General features: G+C 45.6%; 1 protein-coding gene across 1 annotated transcript in view; it reads left to right on the top strand.

The window, feature by feature from the left end:
* The first annotated feature begins 12290 nt into the window (after positions 1–12290).
* FAM20A (FAM20A golgi associated secretory pathway pseudokinase) overlaps positions 12291–25345 on the top strand; it is a 54481-nt gene continuing 41426 nt past the window's right edge. Inside the window, exon 1 of the mRNA XM_049859242.1 lies at positions 12291–13384. Within this exon, the coding sequence (XP_049715199.1) occupies positions 12981–13384 (404 nt within the window). The 5' untranslated portion in view covers positions 12291–12980. The remainder of the gene's footprint in view (positions 13385–25345) is intronic.

Raw genomic sequence — 25345 nt, 5'->3', positions numbered from 1 at the left:
CAGTAGATCTCTGGTGTGGCCCTGGAATTTGCATGTTCATAAGCACCCCAGGTAACTCCCTGGTCTATGTTGAGGACTTAAGGTGTTGGTCATAAATAGAAATTTCTGGACTTTCTAGCTGACAATAATAAGAGGACTTGGTACAACTCTGAATCAAAAATGGCTGTCTTAAGCTCATTCCATTCTGGACCTGCCATTCAGAATAGCTTTGTCTCTCCTCTCTCGTTGATGGCTAAGATAGCTGGCAGGGAAAGGTAGAATTGTCCTCACACGTATACACGGCAGTAAAAATTCTGGGGGCATAGATGTCTACGGTTGGCATAACGATCCTATTATTTATCTCTTTCCTTGTATATCACTCTCTCAGTAGGTGCCTTAAGATTCTTAAGATTTAGACGTTCTAACTGAACTGGGTACTGGGTTCTAACTGAACATAATGGTTAACACTCATCAAGAGCCAGATTTTATAAATCTGGGTTTTTATTTTAAATATTCTTTTCCAAACCCTCTCTCCTTCAATACATGAGCACACATAGACCACACGCACAAACACCATTTCTTAAATAATTATTTTATTTTTGTTGTTATTGTTGAGAATATACACAGCAGAATATACGCCAACTTAACAATTTCTGTTTGTACCATTCAGGGACATGGCTTACATTCTTCGAGTTTGGCAACCACTCTTTTTAACCCTTCCTTTTTAAGTTGTTCCTTCCCCGTGAATTCACTGCCCCCTACGGCTCCTATCTAATCTTTAAAGTTGCTACTGTCAGTTTGATCCCATATAGATAGTTCTTAAAAGAGCACAAAGTCCAAGTCAGAGATTCTTTAATAGTTAAGCTAAACCACTCTTTGGTTCTGAGAAGATCTCAGGGAATATTTTTGGTTTAAGGACCAAACCCCCAAAAAACCAAACCCATTGCCGTCTAGTCGATTCCGACTCATTGCGACCTTATAGGACAGAATACAACTGCCCCATAGTGCTTCCAAGGAGCAGCTGGTGGATTCCAACTGCCAACCTTTTGGTTAGCCACTGAGCTCTTAACCACTGCATCACCGGACACCATTTATTCTACAGGATTTTGTTCCTTCTTGGCTACCCACCCTAGATGTACTAAGCAAGCCCTGTGAAGGAAGAAACGGGAAGGAGAAAACAGGCTGGCCCTGTAGTCATGGAGTTAGAGTCTAGTGTAGAAAACCAAGCGCATAAATAAGAAACAGCTAGCCGTGTTTTAAGCAACATGGGAACATATGCAAGATAGAATAGAGCGTAGTGTTCACAAGTTAAGGGAATCTTGTGTTTGCATGTCGGCTTTCTGTTGTTTTCATGATTTAATTCCTAGATATAGCGAGCCTGCTATTTAGCTAGACTGAAAGGAACACAAGTGCTCTTTGCGTTTGCTCCTCTTAATGCATGCAGTGGTCCAGACTCCTAGCCTGCTCAGTGCACTGCTTCATATTATCTCTTAATTGTCTCTTAGGTACAGACAGACCCTGTCTCTCTAATGATAGAAGATGCTTGAAGACAGGAACCACGGTTTATATTTCCTCCGTGTCTCCTGTTGTTGTGTTATTAGGTGCCATCAAGTCAGTTCCAACTCATAGCAACCCCACGTACAACAGAACGAAAAGCTTCCCAGTCCAGTGCCATCCTCACAACCATTACTATGTTTAAGCCCACTGTTGCAGTCACTGTGTCACTCCATCCTGGTGAGGGTCTTCCTCTCTTTCGCTGACCCTCTACTCTACCAAGCGTGATGTCCTTCTCCAGGGACTGGTCCATCCTGATAACACGTCCAAAGTACATTAGACAAAGCGTCTCCTACAAAGTCCCAAGCCATGCCATTTTAATATCACCAATAGTTAAGCCCCTACTGTGTACCAGGCCCCGTGTACGATGCTACAGCTGCAGAGATGGACAAGATCCTGTCCTCGGTGGTTTCCCTTTATTCACGCAACAAACATTCTGTGAACCTTTCCCAAGTGAGAGGCTCTGTTCTCAGACGGAGATGAGCAACACTCTCCCTCTTCACTCAAGCTTCGTAGTCCAATGAGGAAGACAGACACACATACAAACAAGTAAGCACAGCGTGATCAGTGCTTCAACAGGGGCGTATGCAGGACCTATGGGTTTATATCAGAGCACATGGCACAGGGCTTGATGGCCATGAAGAGAGCAGCAGAGAAAACGGGACAAGTGGCCAACGTCTGGAAAGACAATGGGCTTTCTCCAGGTGGGGAAGGGGAAAGGGCTTTTGATTACACGCATGTCTGCGAGAGCATGAGGCACTCGGAATTACAGACACTATTGGGGGGTGGGAACTGGGTGGGGGCATATAAAGGAGAGGTGGAGGATGAAGCTGGAAAGGAAAGCAGAAACCAGACCATGAAGAGCCATTGCCACGAGGCTTATCCAGAGGCACTGAGAAGCTATGGAGGATTCTCAGCAGAACTCTCTTCATGCTAGAAAGCTCACTCTGGCAAGAACACAGGTAGGCACGGAAACGGGACAATATTGGAAGCGGATATATGCAAGAGGGTAAGCAAAAAACGATGAAGCCCTGGATGCATTCAAAAACAGGAAAAATGGGGGAAAAGAGGGGCTGGATTTGCAATGAGAGGCTTGAAGCAGAATGATGGATTCTAGTAAACAGCAGTTTGGGAAAACTTAGGTGTGAACTGAGGGGATGTAGATGAAATTGAAGGAGCCCTGGTGGCGCAGTGGTTAAGCACTTAGCTGCTAACTGAATGCCTCTCCCAGGGAAAAAGATGTGCCAATCTGCTTCCGTAAAGATTACAGCCTTGAAACCCTATGGGGCAGTTCTACTCTGTCTATGGGGTTGCCATGAGTCAGAATTGACTCAACAGTGACGGGTTTTGGGTAGATGAGGCTGAGGTTGCCATGTAGGTATTGCAAGGAGCCTCGATGGCGTAACAGTTAAGCGCCTGGCAGCTAACCAAGAGGGTGGCAGTTTGAACCCACCCCATCCACTCTGTGGGAGAAAGAGTGGTGATCTTCTTAAAGATTACAGCCTAGAAACCCTATGGGGCAGCTTTACTGTGTCGAATGAGGGTCCCTATGAGTCAGAATGGACTGGACGGCACCAAGCAACAGCAGTTATTAGGAGCACGGTTTAACGCCTGACTCCCTCAGCCACTTGCTATGACACCGCTCTAGACACCTCAAAAGTTGCAGGTTTCTAAGAGGGGGCGGAGCCAAGATGGCGGACTAGGCAGACGCTACCTCGGATCCCTCTTACAACAAAGACACGGAAAAACAAGCGAATCGATCACATACATAACAATCTGCGAACCCTGAACAACAAACACAGATTTAGAGACGGAGAACGAACTAATACGGGGAAGCAGCGATTGTTTCCAGAGCCTGGAGCCAGCGTACCAGTCAGGTACGGCACAAGCACAGAGACCTGCTCCACCCTCCTGAACTAACCCCGGGAGGGGGACCAGCCGGTTCCGGCGGGCGGCGTGGGACGCAGCCGGTAGGAGAAGTCCCCGGGAGGCAGTGACTGGTCTTGGAACAGAAAGAGCAGCATCCAAGCCGGGGAACCGTCCCGCAGGGATTTGGACTGGACGCAGGTACGGCATAAACACGGAGAGTTGCTCCACCCCCCTGAACTAACCCCGGGAAGGGGACCAGCCGGGTCGCGCGGGCGGCGTGGGACGCAGCCGGTAGGAGAAGCCCCCGGGAGGCAGCGACTGGGATTGGAGCGGGGAGAACAGCGTCCCAGCCGGGACACTTGGTCACGGCACAAGCACAGGGACCTGCTCCACCCATCTGAACTAACCCCGGGAGGAGGCTCAACTGGTTCTTGGGGCGGCACGGCCACGCGGCTGGAGGGACGAGAAGTCCCCGGGAGGCAGCAACTGATTTTGGAGTCGAGAGTGCACCGTCCCAGTAGGGGAGCCTTGACGCTGGGCGTGGGGCTGGAAGCAGAGGATCTGACCGTGACTCCAGCGGGCCAGACCCCCCGGGGGCAATCTCCACACAGCCAGCACACATAGGCGACGCGCCCGCGGGAATCTCAGATATAATAGTCATTCCAAGCAAGACAAGCACCTCTGGCTATATTCTGAGGTGCTACTCTCCTATCTCTCTGTTCCCTCCCCCACCCTCCCCAGGCGGCTTCATTAACATCTGAATAGCCTGAGCCAGAGGGAGAACTCTGATAGGGATCTGACTGCATTTTTTTTTTAGCGGATTTTCTGGAAAAACTAGTTTCCCAGTGATGGCTCGGAGACAACAATCCATATCAAACCACTTAAAGAAGCAGACCGTGACAGCTTCTCCAACCCCCCAAACAAAAGAATCAAAACCTTTCCCAAATGAAGATACAATCTTGGAATTATCAGATACAGAATATAAAAAACTAATTTACAGAATGCTTAATGATATCACAAATGAAATTAGGATAACTGCAGAAAAAGCCAAGGAACACACTGATAAAACTGTTGAAGAACTCAAAAAGATTATTCAAGAACATAGTGGAAAAATTAATAAGTTGCAAGAATCCATAGAGAGACAACATGTAGAAATCCAAAAGATTAACAATAAAATAACAGAATTAGACAACGCAATAGGAAGTCAGAGGAGCAGACTCGAGCAATTAGAATGCAGACTGGGACATCTGGAGGACCAGGGAATCAACACCAACATAGCTGAAAAAAAATCGGATAAAAGAATTAAAAAAAATGAAGAAACCCTAAGAATTATGTGGGACTCTATCAAGAAGGATAACCTGCGGGTGATTGGAGTCCCAGAACAGGGAGGGGGGACAGAAAACACAGAGAAAATAGTTGAAGAACTCCTGACAGAAAACTTCCCTGACATCATGAAAGACGAAAGGATAGCTATCCAAGATGCTCATCGAACCCCATTTAAGATTGATCCAAAAAGAAAAACACCAAGACATATTATCATCAAACTCACCAAAACCAAAGATAAACAGAAAATTTTAAAAGCAGCCAGGGAGAAAAGAAAGGTTTCCTTCAAGGGAGAATCAATAAGAATATGTTCTGACTACTCAGCAGAAACCATGCAGGCAAGAAGGGAATGGGACGACATATACAGAACACTGAAGGAGAAAAACTGCCAGCCAAGGATCATATACCCAGCAAAACTCTCTCTCAAATATGAAGGCGAAATTAAGATATTTACAGACAAACACAAGTTTAGAGAATTTGCAAAAACCAAACCAAAGCTACAAGAAATACTAAAGGATATTGTTTGGTCAGAGAACCAATAATATCAGATATCAGCACAACACAAGGTCACAAAACAGAACGTCCTGATATCAACTCAAATAGGGAAATCACAAAAACAAATTAAGATTAATTAAAAAAAATAAATAAAAATACACATAACAGGGAATCATGGAAGTCAATAGGTAAAAGATCACAATAATCAAAAAGAGGGACTAAATACAGGAGACATTGAACTGCCATATGGAGAGTGATACAAGGCGATATAGAACAATACAAGTTAGGTTTTTACTTAGAAAAATAGGGGTAAATAATAAGGTAACCACAAAAAGGTATAACAACTCTATAACTCAAGATAAAAACCAAGAAAAACGTAACGACTCAACTAACATAAAGTCAAGCACTATGAAAATGAGGATCTCACAATTTACTAAGAAAAACGCCTCAGCACAAAAAAGTATATGGAAAAATGAAATTGTCAACAACACACATAAAACGGCATCAAAATGACAGCACTAAAAACTTATTTATCTATAATTACCCTGAATGTAAATGGACTAAATGCACCAATAAAGAGACAGAGAGTCACAGACTGGATAAAGAAACACGATCCATCTATATGCTGCCTACAAGAGACACACCTTAGACTTAGAGACACAAACAAACTAAAACTCAAAGGATGGAAAAAAGTATATCAAGCAAACAATAAGCAAAAAAGAAGAGGAGTGGCAATATTAATTTCTGACAAAATAGACTTTAGACTTAAATCCACCACAAAGGATAAAGAAGGACACTATATAATGATAAAAGGGACAATTGATCAGGAAGACATAACCATATTAAATATTTACGCACCCAATGACAGGGCTGCAAGATACATAACTCAAATTTTAACAGAATTGAAAAGCGAGATAGATACCTCCACAATTATAGTAGGAGACTTCAACACACCACTTTCGGAGAAGGACAGGACATCCAGTAAGAAGCTCAACAGAGACACGGAAGATCTAATTACAACAATCAACCAACTTGACCTCATTGACTTATACAGAACTCTCCACCCAACTGCTGCAAAATATACTTTTTTTTCTAGCGCACATGGAACATTCTCTAGAATAGACCACATATTAGGTCATAAAACAAACCTTTGCAGAGTCCAAAACATCGAAATATTACAAAGCATCTTCTCAGACCACAAGGCAATAAAACTAGAGATCAATAACAGAAAAACTAGGGAAAAGAAATCAAATACTTGGAAAATGAACAATACCCTCCTGAAAAAAGACTGGGTTATAGAAGACATCAAGGAGGGAATAAGGAAATTCATAGAAAGCAACGAGAATGAAAATACTTCCTATCAAAACCTCTGGGACACAGCAAAAGCAGTGCTCAGAGGCCAATTTATATCAATAAATGCACACATACAAAAAGAAGAAAGAGCCAAAATCAGAGAACTGTCCCTACAACTTGAACAAATAGAAAGTGAGCAACAAAAGAATCCATCAGGCACCAGAAGAAAACAAATAATAAAAACTAGAGCTGAACTAAATGAATTAGAGAACAGAAAAACAATCGAAAGAATTAACAAAGCCAAAAGCTGGTTCTTTGAAAAAATTAACAAAATTGATAAACCATTGGCTAGACTGACTAAAGAAATACAGGAAAGGAAACAAATAACCCGAATAAGAAATGAGAAGGACCACATCACCACAGAACCAAATGAAATTAAAAGAATCATATCAGATTATTATGAAAAATTGTACTCTAACAAATTTTAAAACCTAGAAGAAATGGATGAATTCCTGGAAAAACACTACCTACCTAAACTAACACATTCAGAAGTAGAACAACTAAATAGACCCATAACAAAAAAAGAGATTGAAAAGGTAATCAAAAAACTCCCAACAAAAAAAAGCCCTGGCCCGGACGGCTTCACTGCAGAGTTCTACCAAACTTTCAGAGAAGAGTTAACACCACTACTACTAAAGGTATTCCAAAGCATAGAAAATGACGGAATACTACCCAACTCATTCTATGAAGCCACCATCTCCCTGATACCAAAACCAGGTAAAGACATTACAAAAAAAGAAAATTATAGACCTATATCCCTCATGAACATTGATGCAAAAATCCTCAACAAAATTCTAGCCAATAGAATCCAACAACACATCAAAAAAATAATTCACCCTGATCAAGTGGGATTTATACCAGGTATGCAAGGCTGGTTTAATATCAGAAAAACCATTAATGTAATCCATCACATAAATAAAACAAAAGACAAAAACCACATGATTTTATCAATTGATGCAGAAAAGGCATTTGACAAAGTCCAACACCCATTCATGATAAAAACTCTTACCAAAATAGGAATTGAAGGAAAATTCCTCAACATAATAAAGGGCATCTATGCAAAGCCAACAGCCAATATCACTCTAAATGGAGAGAACCTGAAAGCATTTCCCTTGAGAACGGGAACCAGACAAGGATGCCCTTTATCACCGCTCTTATTCAACACCGTGTTCAAGTCTTAGCCAGGGCAATTAGGCTAGACAAAGAAATAAAAGGTATCCGGATTGGCAAGGAAGAAGTAAAGTTATCACTATTTGCAGATGACATGATTATATACACAGAAAACCCTAAGGAATCCTCCAGAAAACTACTGAAACTAATAGAAGAGTTTGGCAGAGTCTCAGGTTATAAAATAAACATACAAAAATCACTTGGATTCCTCTACATCAACAAAAAGAACACCGAAGAGGAAATAACCAAATCAATACCATTCACAGTAGCCCCCAAGAAGATAAGATACTTAGGAATAAATCTTACCAAAGATGTAAAAGACCTATACAAAGAAAACTACAAAGCTCTACTACAAGAAATTCAAAAGGACATACTTAAGTGGAAAAACATACCTTGCTCATGGATAGGAAGACTTAACATAGTAAAAACGTCTATTCTACCAAAAGCCATCTATACATTTAATGCACTTCCGATCCAAATTCCAATGTCATATTTTAAGGGGATGGAGAAACAAATCACCAATTTCATGTGGAAGGGAAAGAAGCCCCGGATAAGCAAAGCACTACTGAAAAAGAAGAAGAAAGTGGGAGGCCTCACCTTACCTGACTTCAGAACCTATTATACAGCCACAGTAGTCAAAACAGCCTGGTACTGGTACAACAACAGACACGTAGACCAATGGAACAGAATTGAGAACCCAGACATAGATCCATCCACGTATGAGCAGCTGATATTTGACAAAGGACCAGTGTCAATTAACTGGAGAAAAGATAGCCTTTTTAACAAATGGTGCTGGCATAACTGGATATCCATTTGCAAAAAAATGAAACAGGACCCATACCTCACACCATGCACAAAAACTAACTCCAAGTGGATCAAAGACCTAAACATAAAGACTAAAACGATAAAGATCATGGAAGAAAAAATTGGGACAACCCTAGGAGCCCTAATACAGGGCATAAACAGAATACAAAACATTACCAAAAATGATGAAGAGAAACCAGATAACTGGGAGCTCCTAAAATCAAACACTTATGCTCGTCTAAAGACTTCACCAAAAGAGTAAAAAGACCACCTACAGATTGGGAAAGAATTTTCAGCTATGACATCTCCGACCAGCGCCTGATCTCTAAAATCTACATGATTCTGTCAAAACTCAACCACAAAAAGACAAACAACCCAATCAAGAAGTGGGCAAAGGATATGAACACACGTTTCACTAAAGAAGATATTCAGGCAGCCAACAGATACATGAGAAAATGCTCACGATCATTAGCCATTAGAGAAATGCAAATTAAAACTACGATGAGATTCCATCTCACACCAACTAGACTGGCATTAATCCAAAAAACACAAAATAATAAATGTTGGAGAGGCTGTGGAGAGATTGGAACTCTCATACACTGCTGGTGGGAATGTAAAATGGTACAACCACTTTGGAAATCTATCTGGCGTTATCTTAAACAGTTAGAAATAGAACTACCATACAACCCAGAAATCCCACTCCTCGGAATATACCCTAGAGATACAAGAGCCTTCATACAAACAGATATATGCACACCCATGTTTATTGCAGCTCTGTTTACAATAGCAAAAAGTTGGAAGCAACCAAGGTGTCCATCAACGGATGAATGGGTAAATAAATTGTGGTATATTCACACAATGGAATACTACGCATCGATAAAGAACAGTGACGAATCTCTGAAACATTTCATAACATGGAGGAACCTGGAAGGCATTATGCTGAGCGAAATGAGTCAGAGGCAAAAGGACAAATATTGTATAAGACCACTATTATAAGATCTTGAGAAATAGTAAACCTGAGAAGAACACATACTTTTGTGGTTACGAGGGGGGGAGGGAGGGAGGGTGGGAGAGGGTTTTTTATTGATTAATCAGTAGATAAGAACTGCTTTAGGTGAAGGGAAAGACAACACTCAATACATGGAAGGTCAGCTCAAATGGACTGGACCAAAAGCAAAGAAGTTTCCGGGATAAAATGAATGCTTCAAAGGTCAGCGGAGCAAGCGCGGGGGTCTGGGGAACATGGTTTGCGGGGACTTCTAAGTCAATTGGCAAAATAATTCTATTATGAAATCATTCTGCATCCCACTTTGAAATGTGGCGTCTGGGGTCTTAAATGCTAACAAGCGGCCATCTAAGATGCATCAATTGGTCTCAACCCACATGGAGCAAAGGAAAATGAAGAACACCAAGGCCACACGACAACTAAGAGCCCAAGAGACAGAAAGGGCCACATGAACCAGAGACCTACATCATCCTGAGACCAGAAGAACTAGGTGGTGCCCGGCCACAATCGATGACTGCCCTGACAGGGAGCACAGCAGAGGACCCCTGAGGGAGCAGGAGATCAGTGGGATGCAGACCCCAAATTCTCATAAAAAGACCAAACTTAATGGTCTGACTGAGACTAGAGGAATCCCGGCGGCCATGGTCCCCAGACCTTCTGTTGGCACAGGACAGGAACCATCCCAGAAGACAACTCATCAGACATGAAAGGGACTGGTCAGCGGGTGGGAGAGAGATGCTGATGAAGAGTGAGCTAATTATATCAGGTGGACACTTGAGACTGTGTTGGCAACTCTTGTCTGGAGGGGGGATGGGAGGATAGAGAGAGAGGGAAGCAGGCAAAATTGTCAAGAAAGGAGAGACTGAAAGGGCTGACTCAAGAGGGGGAGAGTAAGTGGGAGTAGGGAGTGAGATGTATGTAAACTTATATGTGACAGACTGATTGGATTTGTAAACGTTCACTTGAAGTTTAATAAAAGTTATAAAAAAAAAAAAAAAGTTGCAGGTTTCTCAGAAATTGGCAACCAGTTAATCTTCAATTCCAGATAAAAAGGAGATGGTTCTTGGAACTCGTTAAATGTCCACCACCATGCCCAAGTGAGTGAAATCACTGGGAATAGTATTCGCCTTGAGGTTTTTCACTGGACTGGGCATTCAGGCCACGTTTTTGTGCTCTTGAAGACGTTCCCTTTGTGGTATCTTCCTTTTTCAGACTTTTCTATTTTTATCCTACCCATGCACAGTCTCTAACCTAACTCAGTGTACTACAGGAACCAACAAGTGATCATAAGTACAGCAAACATATTTAGCACTTATAACATGTGCGAGGGCCATTCTCCACCACCCCTTTGTCTGTTTGTCGAACTGTGGTGGCTTGCATGTTGCTACGATGCTGAAAGCTATGCCACCTATATTCAAATGCCAGCAGGTATCACTCATGGGTGGGCAGGTTTCAGCAGAGCTTCCAGACTAACACAGGCTAGGAAGAAAGGGCTGGTGAACTCCTTCCAAAAATAAGCCGATGGAAAGACTCTGGATCACAACAGAATATTATCCAATGGATTGATCCAACGAGCGTGATGACGCAGGACCACTCACCCTTTCACTCTGTTACATGGGGCCACCAGGAGTCAGAGTCTACTCAATGCCAACCAACAACAGCAACAACAGGGGCCATTTCTAAGCAACGTATATACATCAAAGGCCACAAGAAATCTGCCACTGAACCACAGAGGAAAGAACACTGATCTGAACCCACAAGTCAGAGTGTGTAAAGGTGTGGTAGACTCCAGTAAAGTTGGAGAAGGGGTTAAAAAAAAAAAAAGCCATTGCCCTCAAGTTGATTCCAACTCATAGTAGCCCTGTGTGTTACAGAATAGAACTGCTCCATGGAGTTTTATTGGCTGTAATCTTTATGGAAGCAGGTTGCCAGGCCTTTCTTCCATGGCACTACTGGGTGGGTTTGAACTACCCAGCTTTAGGTTAACAGTTGGGCACAAACCATTTGCACCAGCCAGGGACTCCAAGGACAGGTAGCTCATGGTGGAAGATGTATTCTCCTGAGCCATTCAGCAGGGTGGGCGCCTTCCCAGTCAGACTTGCAAGTTTCTGGACTATCTGAGGAGCAGGAGTTCAGGGCTGGCCTCCACCCTCCTCTCCCCTCCCCTCCCACTTCCTCAAAAGAAAACGGGTGCTGGGCTATAAATGACCTCACAGGATGTCAGGAGGAAGTCCAACGTGTGTCCTCCAGGAATGCATTTGGATGGACTATTTTCACACCAAGGTGGACTCAAAAGGTGGGACAGTAAGTTGGGACGAAACTCCATCCAAACAGGAAATTTCCAAGATTCTAGGTAAAACTGATGCCTTGTTTTTAAATGTCGGGCTTTTTCATTCAGTAAAGTGGGTGTTTCCTGAGCACCTACTACGTGCCAGGCACGTGACATGAAGTGGAAATGAACCCAGTATGTGCCCAGCATGTATTGGAAACACAAAGGAAAAAAAGACAATCCCTCACCGCTCCCCCCCCCAAAAAATGTGGCAAAGTTCACAGGAGAGAACCCAGGCGGGGGCTATGTCCTTTTTCTAAAAAAATAAAAGTCCTGAGCCCGCCCCCCCCCCCCCCCCCCCCCGCCGCTCGAGTCCCCCAAAGTGTCTCTGAACTGAGCCCAGGGCAGGCAAAGTGGGAAGCCTGGGTTGAGGGGGATGGGCGTGGGAGTGGGTTGGCTGACAAGGTGGAAGGGCAGAGGCGGCAGGGGGACCGGGGGTTGGCTAGCGAGCTGCGCCAGAGGCAGGTGCCAGCTGAGAGTGGGCGGAGGTGCGGCGCCTGGCCAGCGGGGGGAGGCCCCGCGCTACCTCTGCCTCCGGGCGCCGGGCGCACAGAGCAGCCAGGAGGAGCCCCTGCTTCGCCAACTCCCCGCTCCCACCGCCGTGCCAGCCAGGGCACGGGCGTCCTCGCCGCCCGCAGAAGGAGCAGTCGCCGCAGCCGCCGAGGAGACAGCATCCTCCCGAGAGCCGCCCCAGGCTCCGCAGTCACCGTCCTCCTCCCGGGGGCGAGCGTTGCCGCCTGCGCTCTCCTCTCCTCCTCGCCGTCGCCCCTGCCCGCCGCTCCGGACCGCACCCGGGGGCTCGTCACCTGCCGCGGGCGCCGGGGCGGGCGGCGCCGGGGAGAGAAGGAGCGAGAACCGGGCGCCCAGGGGACGCCGTCTTCCCGGCTCCACTCTGCACGGGAAAGGCACACCCGCCCACCCCGCGAGCCCCGGCGCTCCCTGCAACCAGTCCCCAAGTTCAGGGGCGGCACCCCTGGCTCCCCAGCTCAGTGGCTGCCGGCCCTCAGGACTCCGGGCGCGTCTTCCGCCTGCGCCCAGGCGCCCTCCTGGGTCCCCGGGGACGGCCCGCGCCTCGCCGCCCCGCGCCCCGACTGGGCCATGCCGGGACTGCGCCGGGACCGCCTGCTGACCCTGCTGCTGCTGGGCGCGCTGCTCTCTGCCGACCTCTACTTCCACCTTTGGCCCCAAGTGCAGCGCCAGCTGCGGCCCCGGGAGGACCCGCCGAGCTGCCCCTGCGCCGGTCGCGCCTCCTCCCCTGCCTCGGGCTCCGCCGCAGCGTCCTCGGACTCCGGCCCGGCCGCGCGCAACTTTTCCCAAGCCGGGCCCCAGACTGAGCCGGGCGGCGACAGCCGCAGCGGCCCGGGCTCCAAGCTGCAGGCCCTCTTCGCGCACCCGCTGTACAGCGTCCCGGAGGAGCCGCCTCTCCTGGGCCCCGAAGACTCGCTACTGGCCGGCCAGGAGGCGCTGCGGTATTACCGGAGGAAAGTGGCCCGGTGGAACAGGTGAGGACCCCGCCCGACCCCCCACGTCGGCCGCCAGTGCGTCCCGCTGCGCCTTCCCCGCCCGCACTCGGCTTGGCCGGCGGCGACGTCCCAAACCCTTAAGCCGGGCGCTTGGCTTAGCGTGTGTGCTCCCCATCTTAACACCCCCTCCCCCAGCTGTTCAGTCTCAGAGTAAGACAGTGCAAGAAAAAGTTTCTAAGCCGCCTCACAGCGAAGAAACTCTCTCCGGACCCTCCCTTTGAGCCACTCTTGTTCACTCCTTAGCCCCACTCGTGTTCCCTGATCCGTTTCTCCTCTTTCGCCTTGTCCTGATGTGGAAGCAGCTGCTGGACTTCGGTTTCTCGGGCTGAGGTTTCCGGGCTGGTTCGAATTCAGCGCTCACCTCTGTTCTTTGGGTAGACTTGGGCGCCTTCCAGAAAGCAACCCTACTGCCCGGAAACCCCTACTCTTTTTCCTTTCCCTTGCCTGGTGTCCTTTTAAAGAGGTCAGCTGGGGCAGGAAGTAAACGGTCATTTCCCACAGCCATTCTCTGTTCGTATTTAAAACGTGGTTTCTCCCTGGAGAGTATTGTAACTTGAAGGCAGTTTTATTACCGCGGTGATTTGGGCCGACTTGAATCTGAGACTTGAGGCTTCAGCAGAGGAGATAAAATTCTGCCTGGGATTGTTTAAAACCCAAAGCAAAATGTAGAGAGAGAGAGGAAAAAAAAAAAAAACTTAGAATAAGAAGGATGCTTTTGCAAAAGAAAGTGGAGTTTTGGAGAAGGCAGATGGTTATTGCTGAGACCAGCTAATGGCAGGAAGCCTTCATCTGGTTAAGGACTCGGTTTTGAAGTACATAACTTGTTTTACATACCACTCACAGCCAGCACTCACTCTTGCGCCACACCCATCGCTTTCCTTAATACAAGAGATTTCAAAATGAGATGTCATCAAGTGCTTTTATAGTGCCTCGGGAGAATGGCAGACCATAAATCTCTGTTGAAACTCAGAGCTAGTCAGATGCCCACATTTAACTGTTTGCTCATTGCTCTGTAGTCCTGAGACTTAGTGAAAATAAAATAAGCCTTCCGAAAGCAAAAAGGGGACGAAGCATGGAGATCTTGGCCGAAATCGCTGTAGTGATTTCAATTGCAGCTCTCTGGCTGATGGTTTTATATTAGAAAGATAGTGGTTCTCCAATCCATGGCTAATTGTGCCCAGTAAAAAAGCAGTTTGAGAGGGCTTTTTCAGACACGGTCGTTTTCAGTATTACCTTCATTTCATCGATAGCACTGGTGTCTGGATCAGTGAACTAGGAAATTTTGCCCTTAGAAATTTTGTGTACCTACCTCATGTGGATTGCAGGTCGTTGGGTGGCACAGATGATTTCTGAGCTCGACTACTAACCCATTTAGAACCACCCAGCAGTGCTGCAGAAGAAAAGCCTGGTGATCTACTTCCATAAAAAGGACAGTTTGAATTTGAAGGTAAGGGACTGTTAGCCCAGTCACTTGCAGACTTTAATCAACGTAGATTAGCATTCGTTTTGTGGTTTTCCATGGTCATAAACTTACTGTGTTACTCTGGTCCCACAGGGAAGGCCAGCAGAATTTTTTTGCAGAAAAGCAAAAAATCATCATCACCCAGCTTGTCTTACAATCTATTCTGAGCTTGATGTGTACACCTCTGTATGTCACAAAAAACGCATTTACTGACCAGAAAAGATCTTGGTTATTTAGTAGATCAATGGGGGTTAGTGACCTTGTGGTATTCAGAGGTAATAGGTAGTTTTGTGAGGTTCGTTGGATATGACAGTTGCGATACATACCCACTGTCACCTCTTTTGAACGCTCAAAATCGCAAGTCCAGGTTTGCAGGCGATAACAGGAGGGTCAGCTGTACTTAGGAAGGTTGAAACGACCTCAGAGGCAGAGAACACCCCACCTTTCCCCAAACTGTAAATGTCCACATGATGATATTAATAAGCATATATGTTGTTACTTATGTCGGTTAAAAATGGAACATGGAGGACTCATTAGCCAGTGGGAATTTGACTCAGGCTTAGAGTTGTATTGTGAGAGAGAGTCATTTATTATGACCTTAAGTGAGCCTGTGCCCTTAGGACACGTGGATCTGCAGAAACCTCTGTGCCTGCCACATGCAACGTGTAACATCAATGAAGGCTCCAGACCTTAGGACAGATAAATAATTGGAACAGACAGCAGAAGAAGAAACAGTGCGTGACTTTGCTGATTGTCTTTCTCTTGCACAGACAGTAGCCCTTTTTGTTTGTAGCTACAACCTAGACAGTATTTTCAGTCTAGTGATTTATAGACATATGTCTGTGCCTCCATGCCCATAATTACCTAGCATTAGCTGGTATCCAGAATAATGGTATCAGCAAACCATTCTCCACATTAGGAGATGTACAGGTAAGAAAATAAGCCAAGTCAGCATTCTTCACCATTTGCCCTGAAGAGACAAATGAGTCTCTCTGAGTAATTTTTTTTCTCTCTTTTTTTTTTTTTGCCACACCAACAAGTAATGCTATGAAATCAGAAAGTATCTTTCTACAACCTGAGTCATTACCAACACCAAAGAAACCAAACCTATTGCCATTGAGTCAATTCTTCCTCATGGCAACTCCATGTGTGCAGAGTAGAACTGTGCTCCACAAGGTTCTCAATAACTGTGACCTTTGAGAAACAGATCACCAGGTACTTCTTCCACCTTTGGGTGGGTTTGAACTAGGGCTTCAAATCCATTCTTCCTGGTTCAGTCATGGCCCAGGAAGCAACACCAGGACAGACACAAATTTTTTAAATTTGGTTGAACCAGAACCATAACTGGAATGGAAAAAATGACAGGTTAAAGTCCTGCTAGAAATTTAATCTCTGTCTTGGAAAACAAAGGCAGCATGTATGTTGTTGCATAGCAACCAAATCTCTCGCCTGTCCGATTTTGCAGAGTCGAAAGAGTGGTGCCCCCCTCAAAGATGGCGGCCAGTCACACCACTTTGAATATGTTTCGCTCTTCTAAGTCCTGGCAATAATCCAGTCACACATTAGGCTCCTGAAAGGGCTCGCTACACCTCTTCCGAGTCTCACATCCCAGGACTTCGACCCATAATTTTTCCCAATCTGGTTATGGTTTCAGAGCACCATGAATTTTTAAAATTTGTGTGTGTTCCAGTTTCACTTCATTGGCCATGACTGAACCAGTTCAAACTGGTTTGAAGCCCTGGCTCGAACTACCAACCTTTTGATTAATAGTTGAGTACTTAACTGACTGCAGCAACCCGAGACTCAATAGCAATTTCAAAAAAAAAAAAAAAAAAATGTTGCTGTCAAGTCGATTGTAACTCAGGACGACTCCATGCTTTACAGAGTAGAACTGCTCCATAGGGTTTTCTTGGCTATAATCTTTACAAAAGCAAATTACCAGGCCTTTCTTTCACGGTGCCACTGGGGGCGGGGGGCATCGAACTGCCAACCTTTAGGTTAGTAGTTGAAAGCAAACCATTCATGCCACCCAGGAACTCCATTACCAATAAACAAAAAACCCACTGCCACCAAGTCGATTTCGACTCATAGCAGCCCTGAAGGACAGAGTAGACCTGCCCCATAGGGTTTCCAAGGCTGTAATCTTTACAGAAATAGACTACCACGTGTTCTTCCCAAGGAGCAGCTAGTGGGTTGGAACCGCCAACTTTTTGATTAGCAGCTGAGGGCTTTAACCGTCACCACCAGGGCTCCTTCCATTACCAGTAAACCAAAACCAAACCCACTGCTGTCAAGTCGATTCCGACTCATAGTGACCTCATAGTAACCCCATTTCCAAGGCTGTAAATTCTACAGAAGCAGACTGCCATATCTTTTTCCCAAGGAACTACCGGTGGTTTCGAACCACTGACCTTTTGATTAGCAGCCAAGCTCTTTAACCACTGTGTCACCAGGGCTCCTTTCCATCACCAGCAGGAGGTAGGTAATAGCCTGTCTTTTCCCTCCCAGCCCATTCCCTTTCAATTTTGCACAGTGGAAGAAGTTTATACACTGTTTTGAATGTTTCAGGTGTTCAGTCAATATTTGTTCATTTGATTTCAACGTTTAGTTGAGCTGAAATGCAAAAGACCAGGCATGTGTAGGGTGGGATGTCAGTGAGCCATCTGACCCTCAAGCTTTCTGCAAATCTCCGCAACCTGCTATTCTTCCCTCCTTCCTTCCCTTTTCCCCTCAAAATGTCACTAAGTGTGGCACAATCCAAGTTAAAAATGCAATCAGGGAAAGTGTTTCTGTCAGATCGTCAGCCGCTGATCACAGCCAGGGAGCCAACACCAGGCTCCATCAGGCACAATGACACATTTGGCACCTGTCTTGAATGGTGAAGAGGAGACAGCACAGGGAGCAAAGGAAATGTCATCTTCACTATTTCAAGCCATCAACTAACAAGCCAGAGTTACGCTGCTGTTAGTCGTTTTCCTTACCAAGCAATGACGTAGGTCAGGGCTTACCTGCAACACAGTTAACAGTTCACTGGTTGCTATCCTTGCATCCTTAAAGGCAGAGCTTTGGATTTCTTCCTTGGCTTTCAAGCTGTCCAAACCGGACATCTGTCCTTTGAAGGTCAAAACTGGCCAGCTCGGCCTGGCCTTTTGCCCCCATATCTTTGGTCAGTTCCTTTGTAACCCTGTGGACTTGGCTGGCAAGGTCAAGCAGGGGGATGGCTCCTCAATCTAGAGACTCCAGCAGCTACGATACAAATTTAATTACTCTCTGCATTTCTTTCTTGACATCGTCCCCAGATAACAAGAAGGTTACATTTTCCTGCAGAATAGGTCAGCAAGTCTTAGACGTGGGGCGGGTATGTGTATGTGTGTGTGCACGCACATGTTTCCCACTATCAGAAGCTCCTGTCTTCTCTACTTGCTGTCGCTGCAAGAAAGCGTGGTCCTCAGTTTCTCTTTGAACATCACAGCAAAGAGACTGGGCAGCTTTTCAAAAGTGACAGTTGTTCAAGGGGAATAAATTGGCTGAAGTTTTTCCGGGGGAAGCTTTGAGAAGATCCAGGAGCCAGGCAGACGGAGGAGAGGGAGGAGAAAAGAGCCAGAAGAGATGAAAAAGAATTCAGCTGGAAATGAGAACTGTCTAGTCTAGGAGTTTTTGAAAGAAAAGCTCCATTCCACCATGGTATTTGTGGAATGAGCATTACCCAGAAATGCTGGTCTCTTTTTTCCCACCCCCTCTTCCTTTCCCCACTCTCACCTTCTTATCCCTTTTCTCCTAATCTCAGGCCAGCCCCAGGCTATTCAGAAATAGAATTCTTCAGAGCAGACAGCTCAACTGTAGCTTGGGTGAAAGTCCAGGTCCTCACCTAGTAGGTAGTGGCGATTGACATTTCCCCAGAGTCAGCAGGGCCTTGGTCTCTCCTCTGATTCTTCTGCTGACGATTCCAGGCTAACAAAGGAAATGGTCTTTCTGTATTTGAAAATGGACCAACCACATCAACCATGACCTGTGTGTGGTTAGCAGAGAGAGTGGGAATCCGACTCCCATTTCCCATCCACCCCACCCTTGTTAGAGCCTTGGAAAAGCGATGGCTGGTGCAAACCGTTAAGCCCTTGACTACTACTAACCAAAAGGTTAGTGGTTCAGACCCACTCTCAGGTACCTTAGGAAAAAGGTCTGGTGATCTGCTTCCAAAAGATCACTACCTTGAAAACCCAATGGGGCAGCTGTACTCTGCAGCACATGAGGTCGCCGTGATTTAGAATCAGCTCGATGGCAACTGTTTGAGTTTTTTGTGGTTGTTGTTGTTTTGGGGGGGTATTGTTTTAGTGGTTTCTGAATCCCTGGATTGTAGCTGGAAGAAACGTCTCCATTCTTCTCAGAATCAAAAACTAATCCAGAAGGCATTTCCCGGTTCCTTCTCCCCATTTCCAAAGCCCAGAACTTATTTCCGTAGCAAAGGCCTAAATCAAGAGACTACCAGTGTGGCTCATCCCAGGAAGACAGGTACTTCCTGTTTCCAAATATATCAGAATGAAGCCCCTTGGCCAAGAATTGAAAGATGCTCTTCAGCTACTCCATTTCTCCCCATCCCTAACACACTCCTCTCACCTCAGCCACATTCTCATCAATCCCGGGACCCCAGCTGTTCAATTCTTTATGTGCGAACCCCCCTACCCGAAACATGCTTTCTGTGTGGCAGGCACTTAGCACAAGCTTGTTAATTTAGGTACCACAACTCCCCTAGAAATAGGCACTTGTGGTAGATAGAACTCCAAGACAGACGTTCAAAATTCCCCCGCCCTGGTGAACATACCCTTTCCTGGATATCCAATCAAATGCTAATCTAGGTTCTGCTTCAAAGGGATCTTGGATCTTACAGATGTAAGTAAAGTCCTGGTGTTTTGCAGATGTAAGGGAGCCCTGGTGGCGTAGTGGTTAAGAGCTCAGCTGCTAACCAGGTCGCCAGTTCAAGTCCACCAGCTGCAGTTCTACTCTGTCCTATAGGGTCACTATGAGTTGGAATCGACCCGACAGTAACAGGTTTTTTTGTTCGTTTGTTTAATAGAGCCCTAGCTGCACAATGGTTAATGTGCTTGGCTGCTAACCAAAAGGTTGGCAGTTCAAACTCACCAACTGCTCCATGGGAAAAAAATGTGGCAGTCTACTTCCATAAAGATCACAGCCTTGGGAACCCTATGGGACAGTTCTGCTCTGTCCTACAAGGTTGCTGTAAGTTGGAATTGACTCAACAGCAGTGGGTTTAATTAAAGTCCCAGATCGGTTGACCTTGAAATAGGGCAATTATTCAGGTGGGCCCATCACATGAGCTCTTTAAAAGCAGAGGGTGTTTTTTTCTCCGGCTTGTTGAAGTCAGAGATTCAAAACACGAGAATGATTTGACATACCATGGCTGGCTTGAAGATGGAGGGGGCCAGTGGCAAGGGATATGAGCGATTTTAGGAGCTGAGACTAGCCCCCAGCTGACAGCAGGCAATGAAACAGGGGCCTCAGTCCAATACCCGAAAGAATGTGAATTCTGCCAACAAGAATGAGGTTGGAAACGGAACAACCAGAACGGGAATAATGAAAATGTTCACACATTGTGCGGAATGTAACTGATGTCACTGAACAACTTGCATAGAAATTGTTTCATGGGAACCTAGACTTCCATGTAAACCTTCACCAAAAACATAATAAAATATTATTAAAAAAAAAAAAAAAAAAGGAATGAGCTTGGAAACAGATTCTTCTCCAGAGCCCCAGATGAGAACTCAACCCAGCTAACACCTTAATTTTAGCCTTCTAAGATCCTGCGCAGAGCCCTGGTGGCACAATGGTTAAGCACTCGACTGCTAACCAGAAGGTTGGTGGTTCAAACCCACCAGCCGCTCCTCGGGAGGAAGATGTGGCAATCTGCTTCCATAAAGATTTCAGCCTTGGAAACCTTATGGGGCAGTTCTGCTCTGTCCTATAAGGTCACTATGATGCAGAACCTACTCGACAGCAACGGGTTTTGTTTGTTTATTTTAAGACCCTGCACAGAGAAGCCAGCCACATCATGCCAGACTTCTGACCTACAAAATAGGTGTTGATTTAAGCCACTAAGTTTGTGGTAATTTGTTACACATCAACAGAAAACAAATATGGTCTTGTTGTTTACTTTGTTTTATAAAGGAAACTGGGGGCAAGGTTATACAATTTGCCCAAGGTCAGGCAGCTAGCAAAGCACAAGCAGGGTTTGTCCCCAGAGGGTCTGGCTCTAGAATCCAGGCTTTTCACCACCAGCTCCACCGCCCAGTGTCCTTAGATGCCTACAGTTTCTAGCTTTTTCTTTTCTGGATGGGCTTTTCCGACTGCCCCCGCCCACTCAGCCCTTCCTTGACTGTACACACCTTCTCTGTGTATACCTGGTTGTTTTTTACACCTATGCACTATTTCCATCTACAGCTTCATGGCAGTTATCTGGAGTTTCACGTGACGATGAGTGACCACTTGCTGTTGGCACGAATGGCCCTCAGTTTGCACATGGTCACTGTTGCACATCTCCTTCACTGTTTGCCATGGGGTGGTGGTTGTTAGCTGCTGTCAAGTCGGCCCACAACTCATGGCAATCTCACGCACAATGGAACGAAGCGCTGCCTGGTCTCACGCAATCCCCTTGATCAGTTGTAGATCAGACAGTGTTCTGCTGTGACCCATGAGGGTGTGATCCATAGGGTAGACCCAGAGTAATTCTTTACAGAACAAATCATTGGGAACAGATGACACTAGAATTTGGGGGTTGCTAGTTGATGGTCTGTTTTCCTCTATTTATATAAAAAAAAAAAAAAAAAAGCATTGAAGGAGAGTTGAGAAAGTGTCATTTGCCAAGAAAGAATGAATTTCTTCAGTTTCATGTGCTTTCTGAGAAGGAGCCGCCAGGCAGTCCTGCATTAAAGAAAAACGAGAAACGCAGAGACCGTGATTTAGCCAAAGTAATCCCGGCTCTGCCCCTTGGCAGGTGCTGACTTGTGTTTTGTTGTGATTATTCATTAAGCTGGAGGCTGATGAGAGCCTGCAGTTTCTGCTGAAGTAGGTTTGTGGAGACCTGGGAGCCGAGTGGGAATGCCATACTAAACAGCTGTGGCTTGAGTGGAGCAGAAGTTACTAGGGGCCAAAGCATCTGTGTACCTGTTAGTACAGACAGGCACACACACATATGTGCCTGATGAAAATCACAGTATAGAAAAAAAAAAACACTCAGCCCTTTTTGTGCCCTGCCGCTTGGCAGAATGCCCTGTGGTCAGAATGTGGAATCTAGACAGAAGTGAATTTGAATGCCTGGGAGATGCCAGTGTCCAGGATTTTCCATCACTGGAGGCTGGCTTTGGAGGCCAAGCACTTGGGGCAGCCAGTGGAATTTGGCCTGTGCAAGAGGCAAGGTTAAGTCCCTGGAAAGGGCCTATTTTATTGGGTTCACTAGTAATAAACCAGATAATGAATTTCAGAAGCCTAAGGGAACAGAAAATAGTGGAACACAATGGTCCCTAAGAAACCAAGAGCCTGAAATAAAATTCAGCAAAATATTGAGAATGAAAGAGAAACTTGAGGGGTGTTGGCACAGGAGCACATAGATTCCAAAGCTGGACCATAAATGTCTAGGTGGATGGGGAAGAGATGAGATTTTAGAAAACTTGGAAATGGTTGATGGCCAAAGTAAAGCAGGGCTATTCAGCCCCGGGAAGTCAAGTACAGCTCTCAGCAAACTTGCCTACAGTTGTCAACATTTGAGTCAAGCTCCAGTGGTTTTAGGTAAATATTTTGATGATGCTAACCAAAACGGAGTCTATATAGAGGGACAGATTGTCTCTCCTGGCCCATTCCAGTGTCTCGTGTGGTCTCAGTTTCACGGATTGAAATGGTATTTGTATACTTCTGGCTCATTTCCTTCAGGGGCTGAGTAATCATGAACCCTGTAGGGAAAGTATATTTATCTCCTCTCACAGTTGAGCTCATGTTCTCTTTACCCTGAGTCAAGAATTACACATAACCAATAGCTCCCCTGAGCACAAAGAGATACCAGAGAAAGTCAGATTGACAAACCACAATTCCGTAATCAAATCAATGTTCTTGTCACAGTGGTTTTTAGATTGGGCTCATTGGGCCCAACTGAGTTCAAGTGCTGAGCTCCACTCGTTCTCTGAAATTTTATGCAAAGTTTGCATTCTGTGCCTATGTGCACTTTCCTAAGCAACAGCTCATTATATTCTCAACGTATTCCCTACATTCGTCAGGATATCCAGCTCTAGCTTAAGTAGGAAAGGGAGATGTAGAGACTCGGGTAACCCAGCCTCAGGAAGGGCAGGAGGAGTTGGCCTCAGAGCAACTAGAAACAGCTTTGGGAACACCATCAGGATTTTCTTTCTTTCTGCCTGTTGTTGTTAGTTGCCACGGACTAGGCTCTGACTTGTGACGATCACCTCATGTACAACAGAATGAAGCCTCGCCCAGTCCTGTGCCATCTTCATGATTGTTGATATGCTTGAGTCCATTGTTGCAGCCACTATGTATTTTAAGTGCCTTCCAACCTAAGGGAGCCCTGGTGGCACAGTGGTTAAGAGTTCAGCTGCTAACCAAAAGGTCAGCACATGGAATCCCCCAGCCGCTCCTTGGAAACCCTATAGGGCAGTTCTACTCTGACCTATAGGGTCACTGTGAGTCAAAATTGGCTCAATAAAAAAAAAAAATAGCAACAGGTTTTTTGGTTTTTTCCTTTAACCTAAGGGGCTCATCTTCCAACAGTATATCAGACAATATTCTGTTGTGATCCACTGAGTTTTCATTGGTTAATTTTCAGAAGTAAGTCACCAGGACTTCATAGTCCGTCTTAGTCTGGAAGCTCCACTGAACCATGTCCACCATGGGTGACCCTGCTGGTATTTGAAATACCAGTGACATAGCTTCCAGCATAATGGCAACACACAAGCCACCACAGTACATCAAATTGACAGACAGGTATCTCTAGTCTCTCATCCCCTCTATGTAGTCCATCGACCTGTCTTCATCTCCTCCTGTGGTGTAAGACATGACCACCAGTGCTCAATATCCTATCAGCTCTGGGGCCAGAGAGGGGTGAGAGCTTCTCCCATCTCCAGAGAGAAAGCTACTGGGCAAAGATGCTAACTGGCCAGGTCTGGAAATACAGCCAGGCTGTAGGGGCTATGATTGCCCCAGCTTGAGGTTGATGCTGGGAAGGTGCAGCTTCCCATTCAGCTTCATTCTGTCGTGCATGCGATCGCCATGAGTTATGGGCCGACTTGACAGCTACTAGCAACAACCCCACAGTGCAGTGTAGAGAAGAGCAGTTTCCCAAAAGCCAGCGAAAGCACAGATGGCAAGGGCCCTGGAGGAACTGCAGTAACCAGAGTGATGCCACTTATGTCTGCTACAATTTCTGACTCCTATCGCCACTGTTAAGGGGCCCTGGTGGTACAGCTATTAAAGCACTCAGCCGCTAACCCACCATCAGCCCCTTGGGGGAATAATGTGGCAATCTACTCCTGTAAAGATTACAGCCTTGGAAACCCTACTCTGTCCTACGGGGTCACTTTGAGTCAGAATCAACTCAATGGCAGTGGGTTTGGTAGGTTTTTATAGCTACTCTTCTGGTATTTTAGTAAGAGCATTCTTAAATAACTGCATTCATAACGAATTCTTAACATGTACAAACTTTTGGTACAAACCATTAAAATCCTCCCAAGGAAATAGAAATCTTAATATATTTGGACATCTCTTAAATTGACCTTACTCTCTTCGTGGGAGCCAAAAAAGAAATTGATGTGGACTCAGCTCATCCATGGGCTCATGAAAAGTCTCTGAAGCAGGAGAAAGAAAACTTGGTGGGGAGCCAAGGTTGTTGTTGGGTGCTGTCAACTGGATTCCAACTCATAGTGACCCCATGTGGCAGAGTAGAACTGCTCTATTGGGCTTTCTTGGCTGTAATGTTTATGGAAGCAGGTCTTTATCCCACGGGGCTGCTGCTGGGTTCGAACTGCCAGCCTTCTGATTAGCAGTTGTGCCACCAGGGCTCCTTCTCTGCGTTAATCCTGAGAACAGCTCTATGGTCTTCAGGCCTAAGTTTCTTGATTTGGAATGAAGAGGGTAAGTCTGTGACCTCACAGCTTTGTTTTCCAAACTTTGAACATCTTCAACCAAGAATTCTTCATCTTCAAAATAAACAAATAAAAATTCTTCTTCAAAGTCTGTCCAGGTGGAAATATGGAGCAATTGATTTCAAGCTATGCTTCATAAACTACCAGGGTTCTAAGAGGTACTTCACAGGTTCTGCAAATGATGGATTACGTTTTGAGTTTAAACACGTATACCTTAAGCAGCATTCCTGGGTGGTGCAAATGGTTGGGACACTCAGCTGTTAACCAAAAGGTTGGAGGTTGGAGTCCACCCAGAGGCACCTTGGAAGAAAGGCCTGGTGA

This window comes from Elephas maximus, chromosome 19 (genome assembly GCF_024166365.1).
Source record: "Elephas maximus indicus isolate mEleMax1 chromosome 19, mEleMax1 primary haplotype, whole genome shotgun sequence".
NCBI classification, from domain to species: Eukaryota; Metazoa; Chordata; class Mammalia; order Proboscidea; family Elephantidae; genus Elephas; species Elephas maximus.
The sequence above is the reverse complement of the archived record's forward strand: the minus strand, read 5'-3'. Positions and strand labels throughout refer to the sequence as shown.